We start from the raw sequence: 13,775 nt of genomic DNA, 5'->3' as shown, positions 1-13,775 counted from the left end.
TGTTCCATCGAACTTTCTGCAATGAAGGAAGTGTCCTGTGTCTGTCCTGTCCAAGGTGGTAGCCACTAGCCACATGTTGCTAGCTATGAAGCCCTTGAAATGTGCCTGGTGAGACTGAGTAATTGAATTTGACTTAGGTTTAATGAATTAAAACTGAAATTAAAATAGCCACATGTAGGGTGCCTGGGTGGCTCAGTGGGTTAAGCCGCTGCCTTCGGCTCAGGTCGTGATCTCAGGGTCCTGGGATCGAGGCCCGCATCGGGCTCTCTGCTCAGCGGGGAGCCTGCTTCCTCCTCTCTCTCTGCCTGCCTCTCTGCCTGCTTGTGATCTCTCTCTGTCAAATAAATAAATAAAATCTTTAAAAAAAAAAATAGCCACATGTAGCTGGTAGCTGCCACATAAGGCAGTGAAGATTTGAAGGCACCAGAGTTGGAAGTTGATAGAAAGAGGAGGAGATGGGGGGGCACCCCATCCACGTGGCTGCAACCAGCCTGAGGTTTTTTTCGCTTGCTTGTTTTTTCATTTTTTTATAAGATTTTATTTATTTATTTGACAGACAAGAGACCACAGGTAGGCAGAAAGGCAGGCAGAGAGAGAGGAGGAAACAGGTTCCCCGCTGAGCAGAGAGCCCGATGCGGGCCTCAATCCCATGAGACCATGACCCAAGCTGAAGGCAGAGGCTTTAACTCACTGAGCCACCCAGGCACCCTTTTTGTTTGTTTTTCAAACTATTTTATTGAGGCATAATTGACGGACAAATTGTTGTACATGTCTAATACATACAACTTGAGTTTGGCGATAAGTGCATACCCAAAAAACTATTCACCACGATCTATGCCATAAACATACCTATTGTCTCCAAAAGTTTATTTATTACTATTATTTTTTTATGTGTCTTATAAGAACACTTAACATAAGATTTACCCTCTTAGGGATGCCTGGGGCCTCAGTCGGTTAAGCAGCTGCCTTTGGCTCAGGTCATGATCCCAGGGTCCTGGGATAGAGCCCTGTATCAGGCTCTCTGCTCAGCGGGGAACCTGCTTCCTCCTCTGTCTTTGCCTGCCTCTCTGCCTACTTGTGATCTCTGTCTGTCAAATAAATAAATAAAATCTTTTAAAAAATTAAAAAAAATTAACCGTTATAGTAAATTTTTAAATATATAAATCAGTCTTCACTATAGGCACTACACTGTGCAGTAGAATCTCTAGGTCTTCATTCATCTTGCATACCTGAAACTTTGCACCCCTTTGACTTCTGCCTCCCCCATTTCCCGCTCCCCACAGCCCCTCACAACCACTATTCTATTCTCTGCTTCTGTGAGTGTGACTATTTTAGATCCTCCATGTAAATGAGATCATGCACTGTTGTCGTCCGGTTATCTGATTTCTTTCACTTCTGGGTTCATCCTTGTTGCAAATGGCAGGACTTCCTTCTTTTTTAAAAGACTGAATAATAGTCCATTGTATGTGCATGCCACATTTCCCCTCATCTATCCATTGGTGCACATTTAGATGGCTTCCCCGTCTTGGCTATTGTGAACAACACAGCAAGGAACATGGCAGGGCAGGCATCCGTTTGAGATCCTGGCTTCAGTTCCTTTGGATGTACACCCAGACGTGTGATTGCTGGATAATATGGTAGTTCTATTTTTAATTTCTTGAAAAAATTCTATTGTTTTCCACAGTGGCTATACCAGTTTGCATTCCTACCAACAGCGTATCAATTGCTAATACTTATCTTTTGTCTTTTTGATACCAGCCCTCCTAACAGGTGTGAGATGATACCTCATTGTGGTTTGGGTTTGCATTTCCCTGAGGATTAGTGATGCGGAGCAGCTTTTCATGTACCTGTTCACCATGTGTATGTCTTCTTTGGAGAAATATCGATACAGTTCCTTTGCCCATCTTTTAATTGGGTTATTTGGGGTTTTGCTATTAAGTTGTAGGAGTTCCTTATCTCAGCCAGAGGAGTTTTGAATAGAGAAAGCCCAGAGATAGTTCTGCTCAGAACCCACTAGGGTTCTTGTCCTTCTCTCTCAGACTTTCTGGAACAGCCAAGTACGCCAGACTGAGGAGGAAGGAGGGGAGCTAACTAATCCGTTTGACACAGTGCCTAGGACCCATGAAAATGTTTTAGTTTCTTTAAAAAATTAGAAGAGAAAAGGAATTTTTAGGCTGAAGAAAATGTTTTAACACATAATATTAATATATTCATCTTTATGTCAACCCACACATTATATATATATATGCATATGCATATATATATTTATTTATTTATTTATTTTTAATCAGGGAAGGAGCCCTTGAAAACGAAAGGGCGTAGGACCCACCAAAGTCTTAATGTGTGTTGGGGGGAAAGGGTGCTTCCTCCACCACTGAGCTCATCTTGGACTCCCACATATCTCCCAGGCCACCTCCCCTATTGAATGCTCCTCCAGAGGCCACAGATGATTTCCATGAATGGGTCTAAGAGAACCCAGGATCTCCAGCAATCCCAGGGTCAGAACAGACTCCTGCCCCCAGGCTTGAAAAATGCCCCTCTCTGCTCTTACATACTTAGGCAGGGGGGAGTAGGGCCCTGGGGAGGGGTTCAAAAGCAGTGCGGGAAGGCAGAGAGGGGAAATGCTCTGTGCTAGAGTGAGTTTACGAAGCCGAACCGGTACCACCCCTGGGATACCGACCCCGTAGAGAAAGAAGAATGGGCTCAGAGAGGTCGAGACACTTGCTCATGCTCGCGCAGCTGGGGTTCAAACCTCAGTATGATATCCAAGCACAGATCCCTGGAACCCCTTCCCCAGCCACTGTGGGACCTTGGGCAGAGCACGAAGAGCCTCTTCCGTGCTGACCATCCCGCCATCCTGAAGACTGTGCCCTTTACTCCATTCCTGCTCCTTCCAGAGCTGATCCTGTAGGATCTCTGGGCCTTAATTTCCCCTTTGTTGGGACGTGCGTTGGGACGGGGTCTCCCTATAGGAACAAGGAAGGCAGGGAAAGAGGAGGACTTGGCTCCCTCCCCCCCCCGCCCCGCCCACAAAGAGGCCCCCAACTGCGGGTCTTCCCGGAAGCCCACCTCCCCGCGCGCGCCGTCCCGCGGCAGGAATTGGGCTCGGCCCCTTTAAGTCCCGCCAGGGCCAGCCGGGCCCAGACCTGGCCCAGACCGCGCCCTTCCCGGATCCGCGCCTGGGAATCGCTCCCCGGCGCGCGCCCCCCGCGCTTCCCCGCGCCCGGTCCGAGACCCCGTGCGCTGCCCGGGAGCGCCAGGCCTGCGGGCGCAGCGGCGGTGCGCGTCATGAGCCGCATCTACCAGGACTGCGCCCTCCGGAACAAGGCGGTGCGGAGCGCGCGGCTGCCGGGGGCCTGGGACCCCGCCGCCCACCAGGGGTAGGCCGCTCTGCCCCCGCCTCCCCGACCCCCGGGGCCGGTTCTCCGTCCCCGAGGTGGAACCTGGGCTCCGGGATTGGGGAGGGGACTGTGGTCCGGGTGCGGGGGGGTAGGAAAGGCAGATACGGCCATAGCTACTCCACGACTCGCACCCCGGCGCTCCCCTCCGCCCTGCAGCCGGAGCGCACCCCCTAAACGCAGATCGGCTAAAAACTCCCCGGTGACCCCCCCCATACCCTTCCCGACGCTCAAAAGCACCGACCTTTGGCTCAACCCCTCCCTGGCTGCGGCTGTGAACTCTAGCCACTTGCCTCCGCGCCCTGCCTGCAGGCCTTGGCACAGGCCGGCCCACTTCCCGCCCCTGCAGGGAGGACGTCGTGCAGGGACCCCAGGAGCGCGGGGCAGTTGGCATGGCCGTGGGAGGGCCGTGCCTGCCTGGTGGCGCGTGTGGGCTCCGGATGGAGAGGGGGTGGCTGTCGTCACCCGCACTGGAGGTTATGAGAACAAATGGACCCTTCCATTTGCAGTTAGAAACACAAGAATTTGGAGGTGAGGCGGTGGGTAGGGTAAGTAAAGTAGAGCGAGTTTCCATTTTCATCCCCATCCTTTCGTGTCCCCATCCCTCTCCCATTTCTGTGGCTCTAAAAAGGGAAGCCTCCAGTTCTTTTATGAAAACTAGAAGAGGGAAGCGGCAATCTAGTTCCTCTTGGGCTAGCCATGGAACTTCTAAGCTTGGGTTTTTCCACCTCTAGGTGGATACGAGCGAGAAGAATAGAAAGTGCTTTAAGACAGGCGGGGGGGGGGGCAAATAGGTGAAAAAGAAACTCTATAGCAGCTTAGATCCCTTCCTCAAATTTGGCTTAATAAAAAAGTAAAATCCTTTATATTTAGTAAGCACTTAATAGTCTATAAACACCTTCACTTACATGATCTTGTGCTGTGGTCATCACAGAAGCAGAGTGAGGTGGCTGTTACTCTCTCATTTTCTAGCTAAGAAGACTGAGGCTGTGCATTACAGTAAACCTTTGGGGGAGGGGCCACAGCTTGGTCTTGCAGTCTGAGGCTCTGCGCTGTGTCCCAGCCTTTGGGGCCCTCCGAGGAATGGAGGACCTGTTCAGTACCAGGCCTACTTAGGGGCCAGGCGACTAGGAGACACTTGTGGGCCCTGCTACCGTCCCAGTGCAGGCCCCGACCTGGGCCACTGAACTTGTGGTTCTTCCCTGACGACTGACAGAAGCAGTGGATCCCTTCTTTCTCTCTCATCCCCAGGGGAAACGGCGTCCTGCTGGAGGGAGAACTGGTCGATGTGTCTCGCCACAGCATCTTGGACGCCCATGACAGGAAGGTGAGGATGCTTGCTGGGGGACACCAGCAGGGACTGGCTTCCTGGTCCTCAGCCACCAAGCCATCTCCCTGTGCTCGGCTCTGCCAGTGCGCAGAGTTGGGGTGCAGCTCATTCCTGGAGGGGCTCATGAGGCAGGTGGGGGGTGAGAGGGGGGGTAGCAGCCCAAAGGGGCCACTGGGTGGAAAGGGGCCAATTGGGACTGTGCTACGCAGAGGACAGAGGGCAGGACCTGGGTTCTTGCTGATAAGACAGAGCAGCCCTGACCCCATTGGCGCGTTTGGGGCTGGGATTGGGAGGGTGGGAGCAGAAGGGGTGAGGTGACTGGTTCAGGGCTGAGGCTGTGGGTGCTGTGTGGCCGGAAGGCGCTGTGAAGAGGGCCTGTCACCGTCTGTTTAGAGCGCTGGGAGCCTTCCTGGCTGCGCAGGATGAGTGGCTCTTTATTCTGGGAGGGCCGAGGGCCCAGACTCCTGGCTTCTGGTCTGGCGGTTCCCACTGCCCTGGGGCCTAATGGACAAGGGGAGAGCCGGTTAGCAGCCTGTGTGGGTGTGAGCAGTGACCTTCCCCTTTCTGAGTACCACGTCTGTTCCTGGGAGGCTGCGTGTCCTTGGAACTGTTTGGAATTGCATTATTTTAAATGTACTGGTGGAATTTGCTATTAGAAGGACCCTTGAAGTTCTCCCTTTGCAAAGCGGTGAATCTCTTGGCGCGGTCCTGCTCTTCTTTGAGCACCACCGTGTGTGGCTGGGCACTTTGGAAGTCTGGGTTTCTAGGACCTCCTTGTGCGTACAGGTGGGGACACTGGGGTGGGAGGTGGGTTGCTGTGTGAGGGGCCTTTGTCCAGCCTACAGTCTGCGTGGTCGACCCTGCCGGGGGCTTCAGCTCCCATGTCCTGGTACCTTCTTCCCTTGCCCTCTCACGTCCCTGGGGTCATGCCCCCTGTCACCACGCCTTCTCAGGTGTGCTCACACACACCTCTGCTGCTTGCCGGTGTCGCTTTCCCGAGCACCAGATCTGAATTTCCGCCCCCTTTCATATAGCCCCGCTCTCGTGTGCTGACCACCTTCATTCCTTGATCCCTAAAGCCAAGCTCATCTCGGTGCCCCCAAGGCAGGCCAGAGGCCTGGTGCTGCTCAGGGCCTATTGCTGTCCTGTGGCCCTGGGAGAGCCTCCGCTCCCCCACCCACTCCTCAGTGTGCAAGTCAGGAGGGCGGACAACCAATCCAGAGCCCCCAGCCCCCCATCCAACAGAAAGTGGATGGAGCCTTGCAAAGCCAGTGCTAGTTCACTCCAGCCTGTTAGGGGGCTCTCTTAGCCCTGCCCAAGCTCGCCCCTCTCAGTTCCCCCGCCCTATGATAAGGCAATACACCTCCCAGCTGCTGGCCACAGGCCTGCAAACCTCCACTGTCTCTTCCTCCCCTCTCCCCCAGGCGAGCCGTGCCTGGTCCTATTGGCCTCCTCCCTTGACCATCCCTTCCCCTGCCATTCCCTTCCTCTTTCCACCGGCCTCGGAGGAGCCTCAGGAACTTAGCCTGTCCTCCCCAAACCTTGCACCCGCCCCTCCTGCCTTCTGGCTGCCCCCAACGCTCTTCCTTGCCCTGCTGCCAGCTCGTTTCCCGAAAGACCTCTCTTAGGATCTCACTGCCGCTCAAAAACCTTTGAGGATTCCTTCTTGTCTACCAGATCAAGTCCAAACTCTGAATACCAACACAGGGCCCACCGTGAACTGACGCTACTTGCATTCTCAGCCTGGATACCCGCGAGGCCTCTGCATTCCCTGTGTCACTCAGACACGCACAAGGGACCTTGACTTTGATTTTGTACCGGTCCCAGGCTTTGAATAGTCTCCCTTCACCCGTCTTTCCCCTCAGTCCTAGGATCGCCCCCCTTCAAGACCTCGCCTTTTCTGTTTTTCCTGGGAGGTGGATTCCTCTTGTCCAGTCTCTGGGAGGGTGTCATCTGCCTGTTTGGCTTAGAGCCGCTGGCAAGCAGCGTTGGCGGCACCTCCGTGTTTTCCACTGTGCCGCCTCCTCTGTCATCTCCTTGAACCTTTGCAACATTCCTGAAAGGAGACAGTGCGTTGTCCCCATGCCACAGGGGAAACTGAGGCTGGGAGGGATTTGCCCCAGGTCCCACATGTGTTGGAAGAGGCACTATGGCTGCCCTCACTCAGAACTCCCTTACAGTGCCCTTTCCATGACACTTGGGTTTTTCACTCCCGCGTTGCAGTATTTGGGGTCCTTGGCACTTGAATTATGGTTTTTTGTCTGTGTTTTCTGTCTCTGGCTGGGTGGAGACCTTGGGGTCAGGCCTGGGGCCTGCCATCTCACAGCTGTCTACGTGGTTCATTTTGTGTCGCAGGTGCTGCGCTAAGCACATGATTAGATGAATGAATGACTGTGGTGGGGGGAGGTGGCATCTGCCCAAGCTTGAGAATCTTTCAGCGCTGAGGTGGGATTCAGGATGGAGGGAGAGGTTGGGGGGCCGTTTGCCGTGGAGCCCTGTGGGGAGTGTGTGTGTTGGAGGTCGGTGGGAGGGAAGCAGCCCCCCACTCTCTCTCTGGCCCCAGGAGCGCTACTACGTGCTGTACATCAGACCCAGTCGCATCCATCGCCGGAAGTTCGACCCCAAGGGAAATGAAGTTGAGCCCAACTTCAGCGCCACCAGGAAGGTCAACACGGGCTTCCTCATGTCGTCCTACAGTAGGTGTCCTCCATCATTCCTCCCTCAGGGCCTCCTGAGCCTGGGGCCTTTCTGTGTCTCTAGGGGGTCCCTTGGCCCTAGTGAGTGTCTTCTCAGTGTGGCTGGCCTTGAAGCCCATGTCTGGCCTGAGGGCCCCCTGGCTGGACTCCTTCCTGCCCTCACTTTCACTCAGAGGATCCCTAGGGCCCCACCTCAATCCTCAGGGCCTGGCTGGCCTCCCACCTCCTGCCGACTCCTGGAGTCTGGCAGAGTCGTCCCTGTACCGTGTATGCTGGGCTCTCGCTGCCTTCGTGCCCAGGCTCCATTTTCCTGCCCAAATTCCCATGGGATGCTGAGGCCCTTTGTGACTTCATTCCTCTTTCCAGTTTTGACTCTACAAGGACGTCTTTGCCGTCTGGCCCTGGGGAAGAAGGTTTCAAGGTTGAATGAGCGTCCATCCATCCGTCCCTCTGTCGGTTTGCTCATTCATGCTCTCAGTTGTCTGTTCATTCTCTGATTATTTAACGAGCACGTGTGCTGGACCAGGCCCTGAGCCTCGTGTGGAGCTGCCCGTTCGTCCCTGGACGAACATGACTGGGACCTGCACTCGAGATGTCCTCAGTCTGGTAGCGGAGATGGACGGGTCCGGGACTGGAGCCCAGGCAGGCACGGTCAGGGGCTGCCCTGGAGGAGGGGACAGCAGGACCAAATGCTGAAGGAAAAGCAGGAGTCAGCAGGGTGCCAGGGCTGGGAAGGGCGTTTCAGGAGGGGGCTGTGTACCAAGGCATGCTGGGAGATGGGGACCCCTGATGCAGGGGGAGGAGAAGCGTCTAAGGAGGCAGGGGCCAGGTCAAGAAGGGCCCCAGAAGGGACACTCACTCAAGGGTTCAGGGGAACCCCGTCATGAGTAGTTTTAAGTAGGAGAGCGACATGATTAGAATGCTTTTTAGCAATCCCCGAGGGGAGATCAGCAGGCCTGTTAGGAGGCTGTGGTGGCTGGATTAAGGGCCTGTGGGTGGGGATGGAGAGACTGGACAGATTGGAGACAGAGGAGGGACCGTGGCCTCAGTGCTTGGAGACAAGGAGAGTGAAGGAGGAATCAGGGACGACCCCCGGGGTTTGGGCTTGGCTGCAGGTGTGGGGAGAAGCATTCTGTCTGGGACCTGTGGTCGCAGTTTCAGGTAGAGGGGCCTGCCAGTGCACTGGGGCCTTGGGGCCACAGTTCTAGAACGCAGGAAGCAGGCTGGGTTGGAGGCACATGTTCAGAAGTTGTTACGCATTGCTGGTCCTGAAGCTAGGAAAGTGGATGGAGTTGCCCAGGAGGCCGTCTTGGGGAAGAGTGACCTGGAGAACAGGGAAGGAGCCGTGAAGGGCAGGAGAGGGACCCCTGCAGAGGCCAGGGTTGGGGGGGAAGCCTGTGTGTCTCTGAGGCCCAGTGAAGGTGGGGGTGAGGTAGTGATGAGGTCAGGTGCTGTCTCAGCCCCAGGAAAGTGGGGGCCACTGAGCCTCCAGTGGGCTCACAGTGAAGAGCTCCCAGTGACCCTAGTCTGAAGTAGTGGGTGTCAAAGGCAGAATTCAGGAGGGCATTGAGGAAAGTTCTGGTAGGGAGAAGGAGAGCCCAGTCCCTAAGGAGGGGGAGTGGATGGGATCTGGAGCCCAGATCTGGGGGAGCTGGCTAGAGGCCGGAGGGGGACCCGTGGTCCTTTGAGGTGGGAACAGAAGGGAGGAGGAGAGGTTTCATGTGCTTATCAGTAGATTGACAGGCAGGTGGTATTAGGGGGTTCTTGGGAAGTGGAGGTGAGGTGGTTTGCTTCCTCAGGGACGTTGAGCAGAGCGAGGGCCGAGGAGTAGGGGGCGGTTCGAAAGCCCTTGGTGGGAGTGAGGTATGTGGGGGAACCCCAGAAAGCATTCCTGACGTTCCTGACGGAGCTTGGAGGTTTTACACCCTGAATGGAACGCAGTGTGGGCTCCATGGGCCAGCTGGCTGCTCTCTCCAGCTGAGCCCTGCCCCCATCTGTTGGCGTCTGTTGGCTTGGAGAGGGCCACTTGTGGGACAGTTTTGGGTCGCTGAGCTGGGGGGTGGCTCTGCACACCTTTCTGAGGTCTCAGGGCCTTGCGAGTCCTCACTTCTCAGTCTGGGACACCGCTGCCCACCCCCCACACCCTCGTCCCCAACCCGGGATCTCCAGATTTGGGACAATCGGGGCTGGCAGGTGAGCCTGTTGGAATTCTCCCTGAGCCTCGAGCTTTGCCAGGACTGGGATGAGCAGGCCAAGGGGGAGGACGGGCATCGCCACAGTTGGCTACTCATTCCAGGAGCTCCAGCCCTACCAGGAGCCCCTGAGAGCCGGGAGAGAACCCCGGTTCATCACTGCGGCCTCCGTGGGGAGGGCACGTGTGGAGGCTTTGCATCCTGCCTTTTCCCCTGACTAGCTGTCTGATCTTGGGCAACTCACCTGACCTCTCTAAGCCTTCGTTTTCTCCTGTGTCAAAAAGGTATAATTAAGACATTTACTTGCATTGAGGGTTTCCCGCGTGCCAGGCACTGTGCTGACTGCTTTCCATGTGTTACTTCATGTACACCTCACGTCAGCCCTAGAAGGTGGGTATCCCCACCTGTCAGGCCCAGGGAAGTTAAGTCACCTACCCGAGCTCACATGGCTTGCCAACAGATCGGCACCAGGCAGCCTGGCTCCAGGGCCCACGCCCATACCTCCTCTGCCAGGAAGCCCTCGGGGAGTCCCGGCACCATGGGGACGCGGAGCCCTCGCTTCAGGTGATTCCATGTGTGTAGAGCCCTACGGCCTTGCCTGGCTCCCAAAAGGCCCTCCTACGTGCTTCCCACTCCAGCAATAATGATCTTCTCGTGCTGTGTGCCTGCAGAGGTGGAGGCGATGGGGGACACCGACAGGCTGACACTGGAGGCCCTGAAGGCACTGGTGCAAAAGCCAGAGCTGTTTGCGCTGACGGAGAGCCTTACCCCCGACCAGACAGTGGCGTTCTGGATGCCCGAATCGGAGATGGAGGCCTTGGAGCTGGAGCTGGGGGCCGGGGTACGGCTGAAAACTCGAGGCGACGGCCCCTTCGTGGGTGAGCATGTTCCTGTGGCCTGTAGAGGCTCCTGGCCTCCTGTCTGAGGATCCCCTACCCCTCCTGCTCAGAGCTCATTGGAGCAGGCCAGGTCTGCTTAGTCCTGAGGTCTGTTCCTAAGTGTCTGGACAAGTGCCCTGGGGCCAAAGCCTAAACACTCTGGATCCTGGGGGAGCCACCCCATCCTGTGGTTCCTGTGGGTGATGTCTCCTGTCTAGCATCAGAGATCACACTCAGGACCTCCCCGAGGGCACCCAGGTCTGAGAGAACAGTGGTTTAACCTCGGCCTAGGGGACCCCAGCAGATCAGGCCAGCCCCCAATATGTTTCCAAAATAGGGAGAAGGGGCCATTCAACTTCTTCCCTTCTTTCAGAGTCCTTAGCCAAACTTGAGGCTGGAACAGTGACCAAGTGTAATTTTGCTGGTGATGGAAAGACAGGGGCATCCTGGACAGACAACATTATGGCGCAGAAGTCTTCGGCGGGAGCCACGGAGGAGACCCGAGAGCAGGGGGACGGGGCCGAGGACGAGGAGTGGGTAGGTCACGAGTGATGACCGTGGGCCCGGCGTTGGTACAGTTTATCTCTCGACAGGAATTTTGTCTGTAGGGGCTGAGGTTGGGTGTAGGACAAGGACAGGGCAACGTGCATTGTATTCCCCCAGCTTTGGTGGAATTCCATGGGATTCCCAAGATTGAGTCAGCCTCAGGAAAATTCTTTTCAAGGAGTGAAGGGTGACCACTTGAGACCTTTCTTTTTTGGTGGGTCTGAGCTGTGCCAATCTACAAGAAAGTCCCAAAGATTAATAAAAGCAAGGGATGGAAAAAATGGACCATAGAGGGGAACCAGTGAAACCTGATGCCCTTGGATCTCCAAACATTTTCACTTCAAGTGAATACATTAGCCATGTTGTGGCAGCTGAGCTGAATGAGCTTTTTTTTTTTTTTTCCTCCTTCATTCTGGGCTCCCTGCCCAAAGTGGCTAGAAGATGGCTGGCTTGGTCCTCACTAGGTTGTTGTGTGTGTGTGTGTGTGTGTGTGCACACGTGTGTGCCAAAGATCAGCCCCCTAGTTGATCTTCAGTCCATCCACAGTGGATGTGTTTTTCTGAAGCTTATTTCACCTGAGACTTGAATTGATGTCAAAAGGCCCCAAATTGAACATTTAAAACAAAGTCCCAGAAAGATGGGCTATTTATCTAGGTGATGCTGATAATGACATTCGCTGGAGAAAGCAGGGAAGGAAGAATGGAGGGTCTGGATTCCTCTTTGTCATAATAAAGTGAGTCTCGGAATGAAACATGATCGGAGCTGCCAGGCCAGCTCCCTGGTCCGCTCGAACAAGGTGAAGCCAAGAAAGGTAGCTGAGGGCTCCACTGGTACCCCTCAGTGGGACCCTTGTTGGTCTGGTGACTTGTAGAAGACTTTTATGAAATGCACTTTGTTCACTTCTCTTGCCTTAACCCCTAGGATGACTGAGGTGAGTGGGCGTGAAGCGTCTCTGAGGCCACCGGCACTGCTGAGACTGTGATCCGTCACCATCTACTCTGGAGTTCAAGGGAGTGGTCCATCAAGCCTTCCCTGGTTCTTCCTCCGGCTGCCCCAGAATACTCTTGGAATAAGAACTGCTAAAGTCAAATCCATGACTGTGACATGACCAATGTCGCCCCATGCTGTGGCTCCTGGAGGGGCCCTCCCTGGATGTGAGTCTAGATCTCCTAGACCTTTCCACTGTGGCCCTTGCCCTGAATAGCAGCCTTGTTTCTAGAGGCAGGCAGTGGACTTGAACTTGGTCTTGGTGTACACTTGGGGAATGTCCCTCATCTGCACGCTTTCCCCTGTCCTTGTATATCGTGCCTTCCTCCCACACCTAACCCCTACCACCAGGGCTCTGAGCTGTAGCCTTTGCTCTTCTGTTCAAACTCCTCGTTCCCTCTGTGCCCTTTTCCTTCCCCAGAGCTGCCAGTTCTTTATTCCTCCTCTGGTTCTCTGCAACATTGCGGGGCTTCCTGTCTCCTGACCTCCCTGGCTGCTGTCTGATGGGGATGCTGTTCTCAGGGAGGCCTAGAGGCTTCCCAGGTGTGGCTGGCTGGTCCCCACCTTGCAGGCTCACTCTGCCAGGCCACATTTTGATAACACCTTTGTCGCTATTGTTTCGTACTTTGAAAACTTTTTATGAGTGAGTAAACCTTCAGAAAAGGATTCCTGTGCATTGACTGGGTCATGTCAGGTGTCAACAGTCTTCCAGCTGATCAATGATCCTTTAAGAAGGAAGCTGCGTCTTTTTGATCATGAACATCCCCTTGCTGGGTAGTGTTCCCGCACTCAGATCTGAGACGGGACGGGGAGTCAAATGAGGCAGAGACTTGGTGACATTCGGATCCTGCTGGCCTCAGGGACAAGATAGGGTGGTGGTGAACTAACAATTATTGAGTCCCCTAATATGTCAAACACAGCATTAGATGCTTTCCTTGACGGTAACTTAGCCACCGACCTGCTTCCCGGTACGAGCGCCCATATCCCCCGTTTTTCAAAAGTTTATGTTATAACACTTGGCTTTTATGAAAGACCTACCTTAGTACCTGTTTTTTCTAACCAAAAGAAATCTGCAGAGGGTTTTCATTTTTGTGATAATAAGGCCCCAAAAAAGAAAACAACATTCAGCATTTGTTTCCCAGGGAGCCATTACAGAGACAGTGTGCACCCCAAGTGGTGAGAGGGACCCCACCCATCTCCTTCCCCAGGAACTGTACCCAAGCATCAAGCCCCCAGAGCTTTGAACTGTGTTTGGGAGCATCTGTGCTTTACTGCAATGGATTTTGTGCACGTGTTAGCAAGATGTGCCCTAAGGTTTCAGAAAAGCCTAAGAGAACGCTCATTTCCCCATGGAAATTAATGGTGAGTGCTTCCTCACTGCCTCTCATAGGGTTCGTGGGAATACTGTACCTTTTTGATAGTGGGGGAAACCTGAACTTGCTGAACGCTTGCAGCCTCTTACTTAACTGTCCCAACAATCCGGGAGGTATGTGAGATTATTCCCATTTTTAAATTTTATATGATTTTGAAGCTTAGAGGCTCCATCGTAGTATATAGAGGAGAGAGGAATTTCAACCCAGGCAGTCCGATTTCAAACTCGTAATCTTCACTGCGTGATTCTGCTTCCACATGTATAACAGGGGAGGAAAGGGGCTTTGGAGAGGTTAAGGCAATTTCCCCAGAGTCACAGCTAATAAGTGGCACAGCCAGGATTTAAATCCAGGACTGTGGAAAGCCAAGCTTATGTT

At 54.3% G+C, this 13,775-nt stretch overlaps 1 protein-coding gene across 1 annotated transcript; it reads left to right on the top strand.

Annotated features, from left to right (window-relative positions):
* The first annotated feature begins 3,222 nt into the window (after nt 1-3,222).
* Nucleotides 3,223-13,062, top strand: ARPIN (actin related protein 2/3 complex inhibitor). Its single transcript, XM_044231154.1, has 6 exons — nt 3,223-3,380; nt 4,650-4,725; nt 7,292-7,424; nt 10,288-10,494; nt 10,868-11,031; nt 11,962-13,062. Exons 1-6 carry the CDS (start codon nt 3,289-3,291, stop codon nt 11,968-11,970), a joined length of 681 nt encoding a protein of 226 aa, XP_044087089.1. The 5' UTR covers nt 3,223-3,288; the 3' UTR covers nt 11,971-13,062.
* The last annotated feature ends 713 nt before the right edge of the window (nt 13,063-13,775 follow it).

The sequence above is a fragment of the Neovison vison genome, chromosome 13 (genome assembly GCF_020171115.1).
Source record: "Neovison vison isolate M4711 chromosome 13, ASM_NN_V1, whole genome shotgun sequence".
NCBI lineage: Eukaryota > Metazoa > Chordata > Mammalia > Carnivora > Mustelidae > Neogale > Neogale vison.
Note: the sequence above shows the minus strand (reverse complement) of the source record. Positions and strands in the feature narration are given on the sequence as shown.